Source organism: Spermophilus citellus (genome assembly GCF_964194105.1).
Source record: "Spermophilus citellus genome assembly, chromosome: 15".
Classification (NCBI taxonomy): Eukaryota; Metazoa; Chordata; class Mammalia; order Rodentia; family Sciuridae; genus Spermophilus; species Spermophilus citellus.
In genome coordinates, this window is record NC_138195.1 from 90,969,326 (window position 1) to 90,984,881 (window position 15,556).

Consider the following 15,556-nt stretch of genomic DNA (forward strand, 5'->3'; position numbering starts at 1 on the left):
GTATGGGCAAAAGGCAGAATTCAAGGTGATTTTGAATTTCTCTCTTGGGAACAGGGATATGAATGGTGTTATTAATGTAAACTAGAGAAGTTAGGGTAGGAGTTTGTTTTGAGAGGAAGATAAAGAATTTAATGGAAGATTTGACAAGCTATTGGACCCCTAAAATGTAATCGGATTTCTAGTCAGTGGGCTAATCATATCATCATCTCTAGGATCCTGTTCTAACCCAGGTGTTTTTCCTGATGATTATTGTCAGAAAGATAAGTAGGAAGATACTGGTGAAAAAAGAAGAAATGACTATGTGGGAGTTTTAACTTAAGAGTTAACTAGTACTTTCAATTTTTTTTTGTTTATCTAAGTTTTGTAATTCAGAATTACTTCATAATATTTTCACAGAACTTGAAAATTGAGCATGCTTGGAATATCCTCTTTAGATTTATCTGTATTTCCCTAAGAGGTTTTCTGAGCATCTGTAAACCTCCACAGATTTATATTAGTAAGTATTTATGTTAATAAAACTAATAAAAACCCTTAAGAGGGCTGTTAGCTCGTTCTTTGGATAATTTCTCATCATTTGAAACTAACTGGCAACTGAGCTTATCTCAGTTTGTTTAATGGGTTTGTGCTTGATGAAGATTATTTCACTTCCCTAGTTTTTTTTCATAGATTTTTTAAAAGTACGTATTTGGGGGCATTTGTTGTATAGCTACAATTTTGAGGAATTGACGTCAGTGTAGCTAAATTTCTTGTACAGTGTTAGTGCTTTGTAAGTATGATTTAATTAATTAAACATAATAATATAAAAATGTAGTTACTAGCTCCTTCCCAGCCATTAATTATATAGACCATAATATTATTCTCTTTTATTATTATTTGAGTTGGGAAGTTTGTAATTAAAGGAGTTATGAATTTAATACTGGAAAATGGTTGATATATTTGGAGACATTATTATTCTATAGGTAGAGCTTGAAGCACAAATGGATTTCCTGGTATTGTATTTGAACCAATGAATATTTAAGAGTAGCAGTTGTATCCAGTTTTCCTTAAAGAAGTCCTGTTGAACATTTTATTGTACCATACAATCTGGCACAGACTAGTTATATTCCTATGCCCAAGTTAATTTATGTTAAAACAATATTTAGTTTTATTTCAGGGCGCAGCATTAATTCTTAGAATTGATTGCTTTGAGACTAGTTTTATATGCCTTTTAGTATGTTTTGACATTGGGAAGAAAAAGAATACTCAGTGTTAATTTCTTCTGAATAATATAAAATTACATAGTTGAGTTGATGTTATCCTTCTTCATTTACTAATGGCCACAGGTACCAGTGGCTTTCTCAGAAAATCTTCTCCAGTGAATTTCACCTTTCAGTTAGTAAAAGACAATATTCCCACAAAGTTTCAATTCTCCAGAATGGATATACATCATCATTTAGTATAATGCACTCCTCTTAAAACTCTTGAGCTTGGTTTTAGTATTGCTTAGTTACCTGGATTTTCCAAAACAGGCTTATCAGGCAGCTGTATGTCCATTATTTACCAGGCATATTTGATGATTATCATGTTTTTGTGTTGCAGATTGAACCCAGGGCCTTGCAAATGCTAAGTACATGCTGTACCACTGAACTACACCCCCCAAACTCTATATGATGATGATGATGATGATTTTAATATGTATATATTTTTTAGTTGTCAATGGATCTTTATTTTCTTTTTGGGTGGTGCTGAGGATCGAAACCAGTGCCTCACAAATGCTAGGCAAGTGCTCTACCTCTGAGCCGCAACCCCAGCCCCGTATGATTATTTTTTATGACAATATTTTTGTTTTTGTCAGCCTTGGACATTTAAGTATATATACCTATACATTAGTTCCATGAAGATTGGCTAAGATAATGTAAGGTCACAGGCTGTTTAGTGAAGTTTACAGGTATATCATAGTAAGATTTATCAAAGCAAGTATGAAGTTTTGAATGTGAATATTAAGTGAAATATTGAATTTTCTTGCAGTAGTCCTTAATATACGTTCATTTGTTCTTATGGTGTTTCTCATGCTTGTTACAATTTCTGGTAGCATGAATAAGTAATTTACTGACATTTCATACCTGAGAAACTAAAGGAAGAACTGGCTAATAAACATGAAAATTGCCATTTAATTTCTACTGTCCACTTTATGAATGCTTATGATTATCGTTCCCTGCTCTTAAACACATATTTGGATTGCTGTCAGATTTCGAGTAGTCTTTGTGTACAAACTAAATTTAAAAAAGTCTTAAGAAATTTAAATTACCTGGGTATGAGGGGGGGAAAAAAGCAAAAGCAAAGGCAAAGACTACTGAAGGAGAAAAAGATTTCAAAGTTAATCAATTATTTCTTTTGCTTTTCTCTACTTACTTGGATATATCACATCATATTCCCACTCAGTAATACAAATAATGATAATATTAGTGCTTGTGTGTATACACACATTTAAATTATATAGAAAAACAACATTCTCATTTAATTTGGCTGACCAATCAATTAGCTATTTTTATTGTTGTTCAATAAAAATTTAAATGTAATAGTCTTATTTTAATAAGTGAGAATAATTAAATAGAACTGATTAAAATTAAGCCTTTAAAATACTTATGGATTAATTAGCAGGCTATAAGTGAAATTCAGTTTTGGTCTCCTTTACAGGAATAGCTATTCAGTCAGACAGAACCACTTATCACGTTTTGCAGTATCTCCTGAGGAAGTCAGAATCTGAGCCAGCATGAAGACTGAATCTTGTCTTTGGTCTGATTTATAACTGTGCTTTTATTCTAACCATGTGCAAGGTGGAGGTTATAGCATGGAAACTAAAACATTAGTAAGTGTGATTTTTATTTTAGCTATTAAATAATAGCCTTTCTAATAGTGAAGTTGTCTTAGAGTTCACACTACATGGGGTGTGGGCTTGGCAGGTAGGAACATAAAAGACTTCCAGAGTAAAAAGACAGCTTTCCAGTTTTGGGAAGAATCCCTGAGGAAGAGAGGGAAAAGTATCTGTTACTCTACCTATGATTTCTTTCTCTTTTTAAATTTAAAATTGGTGGGAGCCAGGTTAGTGGCACATGCCCGTAATTAATCCCAGCTACTTGGGCGGCTGAGGTAGGGAATCTCACAATTTGAGGCCAGCTTGGGCAACTTAAGTGAGACCCTGTCTCAATGTTCTCCCTGCCCCTAAAAAAAGAAAACGAAAAAGAAAAATCGGTTAAGATGAGTAAAGAAAGGATTTAAGGAAATGAAAACATTTTAATGTCTAAATTTAAGCCATTAAAGAAGTCTTAATTGGGGCTGGGGATGTAGCTTAGTGGTAGAGTGCTTGCCTGCCATGTGCAAGGCCCTGGGTTTGATCCCTAGTAATTCATTGTTTAAACTTGCCATGTAAATTTCTTTATGAATTAGTAAGCTCACTGTAGGATTCTAGAAACTTTTAAATAATGAATATATTTTAGTATGAGTTGAATTTTGAATATATTTTAAAATTTCAAATGTTAAATAATAGTCAAAATTATATTGGCATGATTATGCTGATAGTTATTTCAAGAAATGTTCTATCAATTTGATTTTCCCAAGTATTGGTAATACGGGTTTGATTTTTTTTAAAGGCATTCTTTTTAATTAATTAATTAATTCATTAATTTTTATGTGGTGTTGAAGATCAAATCCAGTGCCTCACATGTACTAGGCAAGCTCTCTACCACTGAGACACAACCCTAGCCCATGGGTTTGCTTTTTGTGCTCCACAGAGAACTAGATTTTTCAGATACAGGATATCAAGAAACAATCTATTTTATAAGGTTACTTTGTTAATTATGATGATTACTCCTCAGTGTCTTTTTTTCTACTTGTGCTGATTAAAAGCAGTGAATAATTGATATTTTTAAGCTGCTTTTCTTCCACACCAACGAGGATATAGATTACTTTGATCTTCTGTAGTCGTGAATCAAACATTATAATAACCTAGATAGCATGATCTATGTTGTTTATAATTTGAGAATGATTGTTTTGAGGTATTATTTAGTTTGTATGCTTTTCCTTTGAGTCTTTTTAACTATTGGATACTTTTCTAAATTGATGGTGATGACTAAGCTGAAATTATGACCAAGCTTTCCTATTATGACTTCCATGTTTTAATTTCTTCCCCTTTTAGAATAAGTGTCTTTATCTCTTGCATTCCAGAATACAATTTCATTAAATCCTGAGATCTAAGAGTTTTCTTTGGAAATTTATCCCCTGTATCTCTATGGAAATCCAAAAAGAAAAGTAAAACAATTTAGTATAAAATCTTACATTCCTCTTTTGAGAAATGTATATTTTATAAGTTGAAGGATACATTTATTTTGGGGGCAGATTTTAAGAGGTGGAATTAGTATTTTTTTAATAACCATGTCCTAATTATTTATAGCTTCCTGCTTGACATAACTCACTTCAAGAAGTGCACAATGTCAGAACGTGGAATTAAGTGGGCTTGCGAATATTGTACGTATGAAAACTGGCCATCTGCAATCAAATGCACTATGTGTCGTGCCCAAAGACCTAGTGGAACAATTATTACAGAAGATCCTTTTAAAAGTGGTTCAAGTGATGTTGGTAGAGATTGGGATCCTTCCAGCACTGAAGGAGGAAGTAGTCCTTTGATATGTCCAGACTCTAGTGCAAGACCAAGGGTTAAGTCTTCATACAGTATGGAAAATGCAAATAAATGGTCATGCCACATGTGCACATACTTGAACTGGCCAAGAGCAATCAGATGTACCCAGTGCTTATCCCAGCGTAGGACCAGGAGTCCCACAGAATCTCCTCAATCCTCAGGATCTGGCTCAAGACCAGTTGCTTTTTCTGTTGATTCTTGTGAGGAATACAATGATAGAAATAAACTGAACACAAGGACCCAGCATTGGACTTGTTCTATTTGCACATATGAAAACTGGGCCAAGGCTAAAAAATGTGTTGTTTGTGATCATCCCAGACCTAATAATATTGAAGCAATAGAGTTGGCAGAGACTGAAGAGGCTTCTTCAATAATAAATGAGCAAGATAGAGCTCGTTGGAGGGGAAGCTGCAGTAGTGGTGGTAATAGCCAAAGAAGATCACCTCCTACTACAAAACAAGACTCTGAAGTTAAAATGGATTTTCAAAGGATTGAATTGGCTGGTGCTGTTGGCAGTAAGGAAGAACTTGAAGTGGACTTCAAAAAACTAAAGCAAATTAAAAACAGGATGAAAAAGACTGATTGGCTATTCCTCAATGCTTGTGTGGGTAAGTTTCTCTTTTCTGCATTTTTAAAATTGAGATGGGAAAAAGTATTAAAAATTACATGAAATAGAAGCAGGGTTAATAGTAATATTGAGCTCATTTCGTGTGATAGTTGTACTCAAAAGTATTCATACACAAGAATTTATATTTGTGATCTTGTCAATTTGGTGCTAAATTGCATACATTTAAATGTGTACATGTCTCTGTATCATTAGGGGAGAAGTTTCAGGTTAAAGCAAACTTTTTACACATTGTTAGAAAAATATACCTGGAGTTTGAAACTGCTTCTCTATTTATTGTAACAAGATGTGACTGAGAAACACCAGCTGCTATTTCTCAGTGTTTGTAAACAGTGTGAGCATCTTGTGATGAGAGGCTTTAGTCAGATGTTAAAAATATCATAAAAATGTGTGACTCCAAGAAGTTGAACAAACATAATATTGACCTTGAAAGTGCTGATGTTAATTTAACATGAATACCATGTAGTAAACGTTTGCAAACTTCACGGAACAGATGTCATGTAGCCAGCTGATCCTATAGTTCAAACTATGATTTGTGTATATTGTGTTTTTTAATGTTTTTGTAAGGAAATTTGAAATTTTCGACCCAGACACTGGGTCATAGTTGGTAAAGGACAAAGACATGAGAGCAGGGTTTTCATCCAGTTATTGACATAGTTATTTGTGAGAGTTCATTATTTGTGATATAATACAAAAGCTAAAACTATACTTTTCTGTACTATACCATAGTTTCAAGGATTATTTCTGTAGTTCACTATAAAAGGTACCAAACGTACACACATATCTTGAGTAGATTGGATGTTTGAGATTATATATATATGTTTTTTTAGAAACTAGGAGATACAAAAGGGATTTATTTACTGTCAGATTTTATTGATATCAGATTCATATAACAAACCACACCATTGTGAAAGTGAATAATTCAGTTTTGTTCATATTTATAGTGGTATGCAACCACTACCTCTGTTTAGTTCAAAACATTTTCATCACCCCAAAAGGGAATCCTGTACCAATTAAGCAGTTAAATTCCCATTCCCTAACTGCCAGTCTACTTTCTGTCTCTGAGTTTACTTATCATGGATATTTCATATAAATGGAATTTTACATTATATGACCTTTAATTACTTGAATGGTTTGGAATACTCTCAAAATAATATTTTCAGGCTTTAGCATACTATGCATCCTTTCACTACATGGTGGTGTTAAAATACACATAGGTTTACAGATAGAAATGAGCTAAACTTCATTTTTAGTGATTCTTAACATTTCGGTGTCATAGAATCTTTTAGGAATTAGGTTTATAGTTTTTTAATTAAGTAAATCTCAGGTTGAGAACCGCTTGATATTATGGTTTATTGAAGCCTTAAAAAGCAGTTTTCAAAGTATGTATACTAAGCATCAAATTGTATACTGAGTGTAAATTATAAGACTTTCTTGTTTAAAATTGGAAAAAAAAATTCCATCCTCAGGCCAACTTTGTAGCTGATAAAATGGAATGAGGAAAGTTGAATTGTTGAGAAAGCAAAAATAAACTAAGCATCAGTAGTACTGAACGGGCATTTCTTACTAGTTGTTGTGTATGTTTCTCACCAGTCATCTTTATGTGGTGAGAGGATTGTGGGGGATGGGGGGATGGCAGTGCAAACCTGACATCAGCAAAAGTGGATTCTGGGAGCTAGGATGGTAAAGTCAGAGATGAGAATTTAAATTCAGTTGACTCTGGAATGTCTGTTGTTGGTGCCAAGTGTTTTCAGGGAGCTCACTTCAGCACTCACTGTAGTCTGCCCTTCCCACTGGATAGACAGCATTGTACTGAGAGAATATGGCAGCACTACTTACTTAATACATCGATTTTCTTTTGTTATTGTTTGGAATCATTCCCCTCTGGCCACCTCTCCCCCAACCCCAATGCTAAAGTGCTTTACTACTGAGCCATATCCCCAGCTCTTTTTATTTTGAAATAGGGTTTCTCTAGGTTGCTGAAGCTGATCTTCAACTTTCAATTGTCCTACCTTAGCCTCCTGAGTTCCTGAGTTGCTGGTAGTATAGGCGTACACCACTGTTCCAGGCTCACTTTCCTTTTAACAGATGAATCTCTGTCTCCTTGCAGGATTTGCTATGTTGCCTCCTTTGAATCTTCTCAAATGGTGCCTTCTCAGTGAGATCCTCTTGACTGCTTTATCTAAAATTTCATCCCTGTCCTATACTCCTTGCTCCCAGTTTTTTTTTTTTTTAATATTCTTAAGTTTAGGTGGACACAATATCTTTATTTTACATTTATGTGGTGGTGAAGATTGAACCCAGTGCCTCGTGCATTCTAGGCAAGCACTCTACCACTGAGCCACAATCCCAGCTCCTCCCAGTTTTAATTATATTCTTAACAGTCACTTTCTGGTACATTTGGTAATTTTGGCTATTATTTGTATCTCCTCTAAAATTTAAGCTTCCTCTGAGTATCAGGAATTTTATGTGTTTTGTTCACAGCTATGTCCTAATGCCTAGAACAGTGCCTGCTGTGTATCAGATATTTATTAACCAGTGAAAAGGCTTTTTTATTATTATTATTATTTTTTAAAAATTTTTATTTATTTTATTTTTTTTGTTTTTTTTTAGTGAAAAGGCTTTTTAGAAACCGAGGTTTGAACAAACAGACCTGTAAGGATTCTGTCACTCTTTTGAATTTCTAGATTCATTGCTTTCTTAGCTTTCTCTATCTTGCACTTTACAGACTACTTGAACTTTTTTCAGTAAAGCAAACTCTACTTTTCTTTGGCTGTCAGGGTTAACACTGAGGTAGTCAGTACAATAGTTTTTTAGTGGTTAAGGGTAGAGATACCTTAGTTCATTACCAGACAATTCGTGAGAAGAGAATCTGAATTCAAGGTTTTTTTTTTTTCTTTTTTTTTCTAACATTAAATTTCTTCATCTTTGTACTTGCATTGATGGCAATATTTGATTTTAAAAAGTTATTCTATGTGTTTCTTAAAGTTGTATCAGATAAAATTTTTACATGAAACCGTATTGTCATTGGATCTATAACTTCGTAGTTAGCACTTTGTTTTCACTTTTTTTTTTTTTTTTTTTTCCTGTGCTGGGGATCTAATCCAGCTCATAGCTCTCTACTACTGACACACCCCCAATTTTGTTTCGCTTTTAAACAACAGTTTTTCAGTAATCTTTGTTATATTTAATTCATCTAGTGCTCCTGCTAATGAAAATGTGAAGGAGTTGAGATGTGAGGGGTGTTAAAGGTATAGGGAAAAAGAATTAAACCAGGCATGGTGGTGCATGCCTGTAATTCCAGTTATTCAGGAGCTGAGGCAGGAAGATCCAAAGTTCAAGACTAACCTGGACTGCATAATGAGACTGTGTTTCAAAATAATAAGCTCTGTGGTGTAACTCAATAGTAGAATGCTTGCTTACTTAACCTGTAAGGCCCTGGGTGCGCTTCCCAGCTCCACAAGAAAATAACAGAAGAAAAACCCCTACAAGCTTAAGGGCTTGGTGGTATGGCTCAGTGGTACAATGATTGTCAAGCAAGCACAAAGCCATAAGTTTGATTTCCACCAACCACCCATATACATGTGGGTACATGTATACATGCAAACACAGAAGAATCAAGCTTATATAGTAGGTACGTGTTGAAACTTGGAATTTTTATGCTCTAGTGTTTGGTTGCTCAGTAGCATGAGCACCTTTCAATCAGTGATGCCTTCTGGTGCTCTGAAGTTTTGGGGTTACCTGTATTGTGCACTAATATTTTCTGTTGAGAATCACTGATTTGTGGGCTAAACTCTTTTATGGAGGAGTAGGCTGAAATGGAATCATGAAAATTGTAATCTTGATCACTTCTGAGCAAGATTGGTCACACTTCCAAGATTTTGACGTCTAAAATATAGAAAATATCTTGGAATTGAATTTTTTTTTCTGTCAGGTTGTCTATGAAAATATTTGTTGGATTTGATCTAATTTCCTTTTTTTATAACTTGTTGAAAATTAGTATTTGAGGTATTTTCCATATTGATGCCAATTATATTTTTGGCCCTTTGCAGAAACCTGTGTACTATGTCATATGCAATGTATCCATGTTAGAGTGCCAGATGTAACTGTAGAAATATCTACATGTGAATAGTATTAAACATATCTGAAGGTTTTTTCCATCATAAACGCTATACTCATTTTAACAAAAATTGGCAATCCCTGGGCTTATTACATTTTAGAATATTCTTTCTGATTTTTTTCTGGTATCTATTAAGATTTGTGTATATGGGCCAGGTGTGATAGTGCATGCCTGTTAATCCTGGTGGTTTGGGAAACGGAGGCAGGAGGCTGGTGAATTCAAAGCCAGCCTTAGCAACCTAGCTAGGCCCTAAGCAATGTAGTGAGATCCTGTGTCTAAACAAAATATAAAAAAGGGCTGGGTGCGTGCGGCCCGGGTTCAATCCTCAGCACCACATACCAACAAAGATGTTGTGTCCGCCGAGAACTAAAAAATAAATATTAAAAAAAAAATTCTCTCTCTCTCTCTCTCTCTCTCTCTCTCTCTCTCTCTCTCCTTTCACTCTCTCTTTAAAAAAAAAAAAAGGGCTGGGGATGTAGCTCAGTGGTTAAGCTCTCCTGGGTTCAATTCCCCAGTACCCCTCCCTCCCCAGATGTGTATGGATGGACATTTGCGATTTGTCAGTTGAAGGTTTTTCTCAAGAAAACAAATTGTTAAAGTTGTTTTGGTGTTATTTTTCTTTCTCTGGAAAACTGTTGTAAAACGTAACCTTGTATATTGATTTTTTTTTTCCCCCTTGTTTTTTTTTTTTTTTTGTACTGGGGATTGGAACACATGGACTCTTTTCCATTGAGCTACACCCCTAGCTCTTTTTACATTTTTATTTGGAGAACAGAACCTTACTAAGTTGCCCAGGCTGGCCTTGACCTTGCAGTTTTCTTGCCTCAGGTTACTCATTTGCTGGATTACAGATGTGCGTCATGTGCCCAGCTAATTCTTAGTTTTGAAATTCACGACTGGTCAAACAAAGGGGATATTGTACAGTCCAAAGGAAATTAGGTTGACCTTTAAGTTAGTTTTGGGAGATGGTTTTACTATGAACTTTTGTGATTAAAAGGTGATTTATATCAAAAGTACTATGTCAAAACAAAATAAAATTCCTGTGGTGATTTTACCTATTAAAGACATCTTTGGGAAGATTTTCTAATTTGAGAAAACTGTGGAGATACAAATGATTTTGTAGAAATGAGAGAAATTGTGCAGAAATAGGAGGCTTCTATTCTTGAGTTCTCCTTAGCTTTAGAAGTTATTGATCTGCTTCACAAAGATTTTTTTTTAAAGGGGGGGGGAGAGAGAGAGAGAGAATTTATTTATTTATTTTAGTTTTTTTCGGCAGACACAACATCATCTCTGTTTGTACGTGGTGCTGAGGATCGAACCCGGGCCCCATGCATGCTAGGCGAGTGCACTACCACTTGAGCCACATCCCCAGCCCTCACAAAGATATTTTTATCAAAGCCTTATCTGAAGATACACATAGTAGGGATGTGGCTCAAGCGGTAGCGCTCTCGCCTGGCATGCGTGCGGCCCGGGTTCGATCCTCAGCACCACATATAAAACAAAGATGTTGTGTCCGCCAATAACGAAAAAATAAATATTAAAAAATTCTCTCTCTCTCTCCCTCTCTCTCTCCCCCCTCCCTCTCTCACTCTCTTTAAAAAAAAAAAAGATATACATAGTAAGTATCTTGAAAAACATATTAATAAGATGAATTAGTGTCCACATTTGTATTTTGTTCTTGCCTACTATTGGTCTTATAGGTTCATTCTCCAGTGTACCCCTATGGGTTTTTTGGTGACTGACATGACTGATTCAAATAGCTGGGCAGGTAGGATAATATGTGGTTTCCCAATTATGTTCACAACCTCATCTCCAGAAACTATTGGTTTGCTACTTTACATGGCAAAAGATAGTTTTGCATACATGATTAAATAAAGGATCTTGAGATGAGAGATTATCTTGGATTATCCAGGTGGCAATGTAATCACAAAGCTTTTTCCTTACAAGTCAAAGAGGGAGAGAGGAGAGTGTGTGTCACCAGAGATGTGAGAGTGGAGAAGTGGAAATACAGGGCTATGAGCTTAGAATGAGGGTAGCTGCCTTTAGAAGAAAAGCCAAGGATATTTTACAGCTTCCTGAAGGAGGAGTACACTTGCCAACACCTTGATTTTAGTTTGATGAGACCCAGGTTGAACTTCTGATTTTTCTCAGTAAGAGAAAAAGTCTGTATTGTTTGAAGTTAGTAAATTTGAAGTGATTTGTTAGGGAAGCTATATGAAATAAATACAAATAGCTGTTTTTCCCCACCGCCAACAAATACCATCTTAATTCGACAATTTCAGAAAGCATTTACTTCACTTTCACCAGTTGTTAGCGGGATTGAGTTAATTGTTTTGTAATATAAAGAAACAAGTTGTGGTAGAAAGACTGACTTGCTCCATGTGAAGTAATCATGTCCTCACTCTTTTCTAGACAAAGGCAGTAGAGGTGCTTTTATCTGCTAGCTGTGGTTGAAAGGAGAAGTTACTGGAACTTTTGAATAATTTTGAATAATGTTTTATGCCTGTGAATATTACTGTTTTTAGTCTTGACTTTAAGTCAGCAAAATAAATATGCCTACATGAAGCTGATTGATGTGGCCCAAGTTGACCTGTACTTGCCAATAATTTACAACATTGCAGGATGAGGCCCCATTATTTGAACTTGATTTTTTTTTTTTTAATGTGGCATTTCTATTCTTTTTGCTTTGTTTGTGTTGGCTTGTTTCCAGCTTGGTATGCTAGAGCCATTTGGGCAATCTATTTTTCATCTTTAAGAATTTTTCCTGAAAAAGAAAACAAAAAAAAAAAAAAAGAATTTTTCCTGTTCTGTGAAATTGCATTGCCGTCATATTACTACCATATTGGTGGCTCAGTAGCAGATCTTTGTTGTGGGAAATAATTTTTAGAGCTCATTTTCTGGAAGCTAGAGAAATTGTTCACTATTTTGTTAGATTTAAGTTATGGTTATTTTTTGAATGCTGGATTATGAACTTTGGTTTTTATATTGATGCCAAATTGAGTTTTCTGTTGAAAGATACTCTTCTGATGTAGTGTTCTTTTTCTTTTCTTTCTTTTTTTTAAATATATTTTTTAGTTGTCAATGGATCCTTAATTTATTTATTTATATATGGTGCTGAGAATCGAACCCAGCTCCTTACACATGCTAGGCCAGCACTCTACCCAGTGTTGTTTTTCTTAATACATTACTTTACATATAAATGAAAGAAGAGCCAGGTAAAAGGTAGCTCTTGGATCTTACTAATAGTCTCCTACATTTAAAACTATCCAAATACACTATGCGTGGTGGTGCATACCGTATTGTCATCCCTGCAATTCAGGAGGCTGAGGTAGAAGGATCACAAGTTTGAGGCCTCCCTCGGTAACTTAGGGAGACCCTGCCTCAAAATAAAATCAATGAATAAATAAAAAGGACTGGAGATGTGGTTCAGTGTTAAAGTGCCCTTAGGTTCAATCCCCAGTACACAAAACAGCAAAAACTATCCAGTTGCTCCCTTTAAACAACAACAAAACCCCAAAACCAAAATAAAACAAATGTGATTTGATGGAAAATACTGTATTAAATACTTCTAGTAGAATCTAAAATACATGCAGACTCTTCTAGCAAATCTTTGGCAATGTATCCATAAAAGGAAACTCAACTCCTAGAAATGCTGGCAGTGCTTTGTATGTCCTTGGTTAACTCTGATACTCTAATAGGAGAAGTGTGTGTGTGTGTGTGTGTGTGTATAGTTATAAAAATTGCAGTATCTTTTCACTGTACACATTATTGCTTGTAGATTTGTGCTCTGTTCAAGGTAATTCATATTAATAGGTAGTAGAATTACTTTTAGTACCATGGAAGGAATGTTACCTTTAGGTTATTTTTGTCTTGTTTGAAATTTGGAACCTGGGATATAAAATAATAGTTTGTCATGATTTTAAAATGAATTGAGAAAATTTCCAGCAATATAAAAGATTCTAACCTGTAGGGAAACATACACATAATTAACCGATGCTGGGCAGTTTATTCTGGGATTTGAAAATATTTCCTGGTATGTGGAGTAAAAGAAAACTTCTGGGAATATAGTGTGTCTATTAAGGCAAATGGATGGTGATGGCAGGCATAGAACCCTAGCAGTTGATCTTCTGGTTGTCTCTGGTATGCTAAAACACAGTTTCTAAAATACAGTTGATTACACAGCCTTGCCAAATGGTAGTGTGTGCCTCCTATGCTGAGAAAGAGAGTGTATCTTGTGGTTCTTGATTATATGATACTGACATTTGAGTCTACATCATTGACTTAATAAATGATAATACTGAATTAGGAAATTTGGAAAGTCTTATTAAATTATGTCTATTATAGTAGGGGGAAATACCAAGAATAGATACTTGAGTTTAATTTAAAGAAATGTAATAGTTTCTCCTTTTTTTTCTCCTCACCTCCAATCCTGCTGGAGATAATCACTTTTCACCATCAGCTGTTTATTCTGAGAAATTTCATAACACACTGAATACTACATACATTTGACATAGATTTTCCAGATTCTGACTACTTTGTTACATTTGATGTCTACATTTGATGTCTGTGTTTCCCTCTCACTGGTGCGTTTTTCCTGAAACACTTGAGAATTAGCTGCAGACATCATAACACATTGCCCTAGAATACTTTTGCATGTGTTTTCCAATAACGTGGACATTTTTTCTACATAACCACATATAATCACTCAGGAAATTTAATAATTTAAGTCCATATTTAGTTTCACAAATAGTTTCAGTAATACTGTTGCCTCCATCCTATTCAGTCAAAGCCAATACACAGTACATTGTGTTTAGTTTTATTTGTTGAGTCTCTAATCTAAATCAGTGCCTTTTAAAAAAAAATTTACTCTTTTATAACATTAGGATTTTTGAAGAGTCTAGTTTTGCAGAATGATTTTTCAATTTGAATTTGGAGGTTTCGTTGAGTCCTCAATAGTATTTTCTCCTGCCCTTCTCTCTGTATATTTGTATAATTTTTTTTGTTGTTTATTTTTTGTTATGGGTGAATGAGCCCTAGGCCTGCACATACCAGGCATGGCTCTGTCTCTGTGCCACATGCCTAGACCTTTTTAAAAATAGTTTTTAAAAATTTGAAATGGGGTTTAAGTTGCTGAGACTGGTCTTGAGCTTATGGTCCTCCCACCTTTGCCTCTAGAATAGCTGGGATTACATGTGTATGCCAACATTTTTTTTTTTTTAAAGGAGTGAGAAGAATACTACATGGGTAAAATAGTTTTGAGTGCAGTGTCTCTAATATCTTTGAATAATACCCTTGTATCATTGAGTTTTTTCAGTTAGTTGTGGTAAAATATGCATGACATACATTTTATCATTTTACTCATTTCAATTTAATTTATGGTGCTGGGCATTGAATTTATAGCCTTAAATATATCTTACCACTGACTATTCCCTATTCCCCACCCTTATTTTTAAGTGTATAACAGTGACATTTTACATTTATGTAGTCTTGCAACCATCATCACCATCCATTTCCAAAACTGTTTTCATCTTGCAAAACATTAAACAGTAACTCCTCATTTCCCCACCCCAATCCCTGACAACTACTATTTTTTTTTGTCTATGAATTTGAGTAGTTAAGTATGCCAAATGAATTAAATTATGCAGTATTTGCCCTTTTATAACTAGCTAGCATACTTCACTTAGCATAGTATCTTTAAGGTTTGTCTATATTTTGGTATGTGTTCGAATTCCCTTCCTTTTTAAGACTGAATAATATTCCAGTATATGTATATCATGTTTTATCTGTTCATCAGTCAACAGACATGGAAATAACATTTTTTGTTTTATCAAAGTTAGAAATTCTACTGGCTTCCTCTAACAATGTATGAGTTTAGTGGTTTTTTTTCTTAATAGAGCAGACTGTGCATATTATAGAATATTTCGATGTAAGAAAAGCTATGAACAAACAAGAATTTATAATCTCACTGCCTGGAGGAAATTTTTGTGTATTTTCGGTCTTTTTATTTACTTACTTTTAATGGTTGAAATTTATATTGTATAATCTGTCATTCATTGAACCTTATATTTTCAGATAAAATGTTTTCATCTTTTAAAAAATGAATGTGAAATATAAAGAGGAGTTTTCGGAACTGAAG

The 15,556-nt window shown here is 34.5% G+C and overlaps 1 protein-coding gene across 5 annotated transcripts in view; it reads left to right on the top strand.

The window, feature by feature from the left end:
• The window catches only part of ZRANB1 (zinc finger RANBP2-type containing 1), a 50,990-nt gene that overhangs the window by 11,045 nt on the left and 24,389 nt on the right, over nt 1–15,556 (top strand). Inside the window, exons 1-3 of one of the 5 annotated variants that reach the window (XM_081267430.1) lie at nt 1,632–1,758; nt 2,677–2,848; nt 4,430–5,283. The exons of 1 other annotated variant lie outside the window; for it this stretch is intronic. In XM_081267430.1, coding sequence (XP_081123556.1) covers nt 2,808–2,848; nt 4,430–5,283 — 895 coding nt within the window. In that variant the 5' untranslated portion in view covers nt 1,632–1,758; nt 2,677–2,807. Of the gene's footprint in view, nt 1–1,631; nt 1,759–2,676; nt 2,849–4,429; nt 5,284–15,556 lie in introns of those variants that run through there. 3 more of the 5 variants (XM_081267429.1, XM_081267431.1, XM_081267433.1) reach the window with 3 other exon arrangements.